At 26.5% G+C, this 6,011-nt stretch overlaps 1 protein-coding gene across 1 annotated transcript; it reads left to right on the top strand.

Annotated features, from left to right (window-relative positions):
- The first annotated feature begins 2,122 nt into the window (after positions 1-2,122).
- Positions 2,123-5,807, top strand: LOC101505022 (3-ketoacyl-CoA synthase 11-like). Its single transcript, XM_004497950.4, has 2 exons — positions 2,123-3,098; positions 4,861-5,807. Exons 1-2 carry the CDS (start codon positions 2,373-2,375, stop codon positions 5,641-5,643), a joined length of 1,509 nt encoding a protein of 502 aa, XP_004498007.1. The 5' UTR covers positions 2,123-2,372; the 3' UTR covers positions 5,644-5,807.
- The last annotated feature ends 204 nt before the right edge of the window (positions 5,808-6,011 follow it).

Genomic DNA, 6,011 nt, shown 5'->3' with positions numbered 1-6,011 from the left:
CATGAACACAATATTATCCACCAACAAAAATTTTGTACTTTTTGTTTACCTTGAATTAAAAAAACAAAACACCAGTGTTTGTACCCAAAAAAGAAATTAGGTTTATTATAGTTTTAGTCTCTTTATTTTTATTAATTCACGAAATGAATTCACTTATTTTAAAAGTCGACAATATTGGTTTTTTCATCTGATTTTTTAATTAAACAATGATGATGTGGAATGATTTAGATAATGTGACATATGATAAGATGACGTAGAACGATTAACACCCATGAAATTAGAATAAAGCATAGTAAAAACTTAGTTTTCAACTTCGAATTTTTTTCATATTTTTAATTTAATTAATGACATATAAATAGTTAATGGATCTAGATGGTTTCATGTCAAAGAATTGTATGTCACGTCATTTAAAATATGTCAAATCGTCATTTTTTAATTAAAAAATCTGAAATACGAGCCAACATTGTTAATTTTTAAAATAAGAGGACCTATTATATAAATTGGTAATAATAGATAAATCAAAACTACAATTAAGCCAAAGAACTACTACTTTCGTCACAAAATAATTGAATCATTTTATACATATTAAGAAAGGCAAAACTACACTTTTAATTAGTCCTTCAAGTTTAGCTCAATTTTTGCTTAATTAGGTCCTTTAAGTTTTATATCTCAAATTGGTATTTTAAATTATATTATGTTTGCACCGTTAGCATTTAAGATAAATTAAATTACGCATGCAGTCCTTTAAGTTTAATTTTTTTTCTTCATATTATCGCAACAAGTCCACTTTCCATGCTACTTTGCATGTGGAAGAAATTAAATACACTCATTATGTAGATAGACATGTATTACTTTATTTTTAAGACTATACGTGAATTTAAATTGTTGTAGAGAAAATCAAGAAATATATATCATTTATAAGATTTGATTAATGTTTTTTTGAAAGATTAATATGAGAGAGATGTTGTTGCAGTATTTGGTAGAAATTCAAATGATTAGAAACTTTCAATTGAATTCATTGTTGTCAAAATTGAAATAAATGATTAACGGTGTAAATATAATGTAACTTAAAGTACAAAATAGGGATAAAATAAACTTAAAAAAACTAAGTGAGAATTGAGTTAAACTTAAAAAATTATGTGTATTTTTGTCTATTAAGAAAAGTGCATAAATGAAAGAGAGATAGTATTATTTTTACCAAATTATTCTTGTTAGTTATATTAGTGCAATATCAATGTCATAAATTTATAATAAAACATATTGCATTAAAAATAATGCAACTAATATTAATTAGACAATACAATTAAAAAAATGTATTAAAAATTAAAAAGATAAATAATTTGCTTGTTTTCTTACAAGAAGGAAATGTAAAAACACCAACATTAACAATAAAAAGAGAGTTAACTTAACATAGTCAAATTAAATCATGTACTAAAATAAAGTAACTACAACAGAAGAACCCAAACAAGAACAAACGCGTAAGCCATTTAAGATTATTTACACAAATTAATGAAATTATTAAACTTTATTATTTTTGATAAAAAATTTCATCTGAATAATATTATTTATCTCAATTTATTTATTTCGGTTTTTAATAAATAAATAAAATTAGTTTTGACAAAACAACATCTAATATTATTTTAAAATTTAAAAATAATAACTATTACCTTTATCTTTATACATAAGATTCTCTTAAAAAACAATTTTTTTTATAAGACTATATTTTTATTTTTCAGCTGTATTAATTATTTATTTATTAATAAATTCTTAATTAACTATAATTTTCTATAATTTATATTATATAATACAAGAAAAACATAAACTAATCATCCCTTTAATAATAAACTATTATCTAATAAATTTAGTATTACAATTAATTTATTTATTTAATTCTCATAATTTAATTAATGTAGACAAAGATAATAAAAAGAAACAACGCATTTATAAATAAAAAAACGACAGTTAATAAAGAACACATGGAGGATTTTCCTACTGGCAAAATTATATATTCAATTAATGCTTCTACATGTTGTGAATTAAATGTTCGTTGGGGTAGTTGTATCAACTACCCTCTCTTCCAACTTTCACTCTTTATAATCATTTTCACATCTTCCAAAAATCTCACAACTCAAATGATCTTCTCTTCTACCTTTTGTTTCTTATTCGTATTTTCAATATCCTCTTTTCCAAATTCCACTTCTTTTACCTTAAACTTTTCCCTTTCATAACCAAAAAATATTAATCAAGTAACATTTGTCTTTGTTGTCTTCTTTTGTGGTCTTTTAAATTTTCTCTTTTATAAAAATTATAAGCCCGTTACATTATTTTATATCAAAACCAATAATAATTCTATAAATTAACACCCTTAATTAATGGAAGAACAAAGAAATAAACTTCCTAATTTTCTACTATCCGTGAAACTTAAATATGTGAAACTTGGGTACCATTATTTAATTTCCAATGCTATGTACCTTGTTTTAATTCCTCTACTTGGAGTAGTTTCAACACATTTAGCAACATTTTCACTAAAAGATTTAATTCAATTATGGGAAATTCTAAAATTCAACTTTGTGTCGGTTACACTATGTTCAAGTTTAATAGTATTTTTAGCTACACTTTATTTTATGAGTCGTCCAAGAAGTATTTACTTAGTGGATTTTGCATGCTACAAACCACAAGAAGATTGCATTTGCACAAGGGAAACTTTTATAGAAAAAGCATATTTGTTTGGACAATTTGGTGATGAAATTCTTTCATTTCAAAAGAAAATTGTTGAGAGGTCAGGTTTAGGACAAAAAACATATTTTCCATCGTCACTAATGAGAGTGCCACCAAATTATTGTATGGAGGAAGCAAGGAAAGAAGCTGAAGAAGTTATGTTTGGAGCAATTGATGAACTTCTTGAAAAAACTGGTGTGAAGGCTAAGGATATTGGAATTTTGATTGTGAATTGTAGCTTGTTTAATCCAACACCTTCTCTTTCAGCTATGGTTGTTAATCATTATAAATTAAGAGGGAATATTTTGAGTTATAATCTTGGTGGTATGGGTTGTAGTGCTGGTCTTATCTCTATTGACCTTGCCAAACACCTCCTTCAGGTTTGCACTTTCCACACACTAACTTTTTTCATTTTATTATCTAAATTACCCTTTTCCTTTTTCTTATGTAATTTTACATAAATATGTCAACATTAACTAGATTAAAAAAAAAGATTTCTCATTTTCTCTCTCAAGAAGTTTTTCATCCCCATTGATTCTCATTGATTTTTGCAAGGATCCATCAACATAAAAAAATAATTATATTTTTCTTATTTTCAATCAAATTGATAATACATTTTTAAAAAAAATTAACTATAAAAATTATAAAAAAAAAAGTATATTATTGCAAGTCTAATAAAATTTACATATAAAATATATTTATACACATATTATGTAAAACGACAAATAAATAAATATATAAAATATTTAAATATATACATGAAAATGTTATTTTAATAAATTGTTCGGGGACAGGTTCCCACAAAACAGGAGTTATGGTCTTTGTCGCTGTCCTCAAACCACTCTTGAGAATAGTATTAATTAAATTGTATAATTAAAAAAAGTGTATCAAAAATCAAAAAAAGTTTTTTATTGTGAGACTTACTAAAGGGGAATATGTTTTTTATTTTGCAATTTAGTAAATGTGTTCCAAGCTATTATTATATGCATGTGAATTTTTAGTGTCCTTCCACTTGTGCTACCTAAAGGGCATGGAGCCTATATTTATTTCATCTTTTATTGCATGCTCTTAAAAGTGATTGGACCATTTAATTCAAATCAACAACAGGTTGTCAAGTTGTTGGAAGTTTTTTGTTAGCTTAGCCAACCTAATAAATACCCTCCCAAGTACCATCAATCCAAATATCTCAAAGATATATAGACCCCTTTTTTTATGTTAACTTTGCCCTTGACTCCCTTCTAGACCACACAAATTTCAATTTTAAAGATAAATATTTTTTCTAAACATAAATTAGAATACAAGTCGTATAATCTTTATTGAAAGACAAAGACTTTCAACTCAATTCATGACGACAAGTAATCCATTTTCACAGCTTATCATTTAGGGAAACAAGTTAGTTTGCTTTTTTAAAAGAAAAATGTTACAAAGTTAAGTGGTTAGGTTGGTGTTGAGAGTTGAACTTAAACTTCTTTTTTAAAACTCTTTTGATATCTCTTTAACTCACCAGCAAAATTACTTAAGTGAAATCCTTAAACAAGTTGTTTAAAATTAACAATTTAATTTAGTTATAAGTATAAGTTATGTGACTTTAGATTTATCAACAAAAAGTCAATTTTATATATTAATTACAGTTTTTGTCTCTTTATTATTATCAATTCACATAATTGATCTCTTATTTTAAAAGTAAACAGTTTTGGTTTTTCCTTCATATTTTTTAACTAAAAATTGATGATTTGATATATTTTAAATGATGTGGCCTATAATTTTATAATATAAATCCATCTAGATGCATTGATTATTTACATGTCATTAATTTTATTAAAAAAATGAAAAAATTCTGAAGTTGAAACTTAAGTTTTTACGGCGTTTTATTTCAATTTCATAGGTGTTAATCATTCGACATCATCTTATCATATGTCACGTTATTTAAAGTATTTCATGTCATCATTTTTTAGTTAGAAAATCATATGAAATGATAAAAAATGTTGACTTTTTAAATAGAAAATCAATTTTGTAAATCAATAAAAATAGAAGAACTAAAATTTTATGTAATATAACTCATACTCCTCCAATTGGATCATAAAGTTTCCCATTGACAGTGTTGTATGTGGCAAGTGATATATCATTGATTCTTATGTATAGGCAAATCCAAACTCTTATGCCTTAGTAGTAAGCATGGAGAACATAACTCTAAATTTGTATCTCGGCAACAACCGATCGATGCTAGTGTCGAATTGTCTCTTCAGAATGGGCGGAGCCGCAATCCTCCTCTCAAACAAACCTTCTGATCGGCGCAGATCAAAATATCAATTAGTTCACACCGTCCGAACACATAAAGGCGCAGACGACAAATCCTACGGTTGTGTCTTCCAAAAAGAAGACGACACGAAAAAAGTCGGAGTAGCACTCTCAAAAGACCTAATGGCCGTTGCCGGAGAAGCCCTCAAAACAAATATCACAACATTAGGTCCATTAGTCCTTCCAATGTCGGAGCAGCTATTATTTTTCGTCACATTGGTCGGTCGAAAAATTTTCAAGATGAAAATAAAGCCATATATACCTGATTTTAAATTAGCTTTTGAACATTTTTGTATTCATGCCGGAGGAAGGGCAGTTTTGGATGAATTAGAAAAGAATCTTGATTTAAGTGAATGGCATATGGAGCCATCAAGAATGACACTTTATAGATTTGGCAACACTTCTAGTAGTTCTTTGTGGTACGAATTGGCTTATACAGAAGCTAAAGGAAGGATCAAAAAAGGTGATAGGACTTGGCAAATTGCATTTGGTTCTGGATTTAAATGTAATAGTGCTGTTTGGAAGGCTTTGAAGACTATAAATCCTGAAAAGGAGAAGAGTCCTTGGATTGATGAAATTCATGAGTTTCCTGTTCATGTGCCTCAAGTGGCAAAAATTGATTCTTAACTATTAATATTTATGTTTGTTATATCTATGTTTAGGAATGTCTTTAAATTGAAGAAACTTGTCTATTGTATGGTTAGTTAAATTTAGGAGATGTGGAAGAATTGAAAGGAATAACTTTGCCTATTTGTTTGTTCCTGTTATGAGTAGTTTGCTTAGAATTATTACCTCAAGTTGTTATTTATTTTTGTTTTTTCTTTGTGTTAAATGTATCAATTGACCATATAATTAAATGTATGTCAATTAATTTTCAAAGTTGTGTGTTGTTGACTTTTTTTTTAACATGTGTTAAGGTTATAAACAAAAACTATCTATAATATTTAATTCAAAATCTAAATAATTTTTAATTATTTTTTAGTATATTTAATGGT

The sequence above is a fragment of the Cicer arietinum genome, chromosome 4, assembly GCF_000331145.2.
Source record: "Cicer arietinum cultivar CDC Frontier isolate Library 1 chromosome 4, Cicar.CDCFrontier_v2.0, whole genome shotgun sequence".
Lineage (NCBI taxonomy): Eukaryota > Viridiplantae > Streptophyta > Magnoliopsida > Fabales > Fabaceae > Cicer > Cicer arietinum.
Note: the sequence above shows the minus strand (reverse complement) of the source record. Positions and strands in the feature narration are given on the sequence as shown.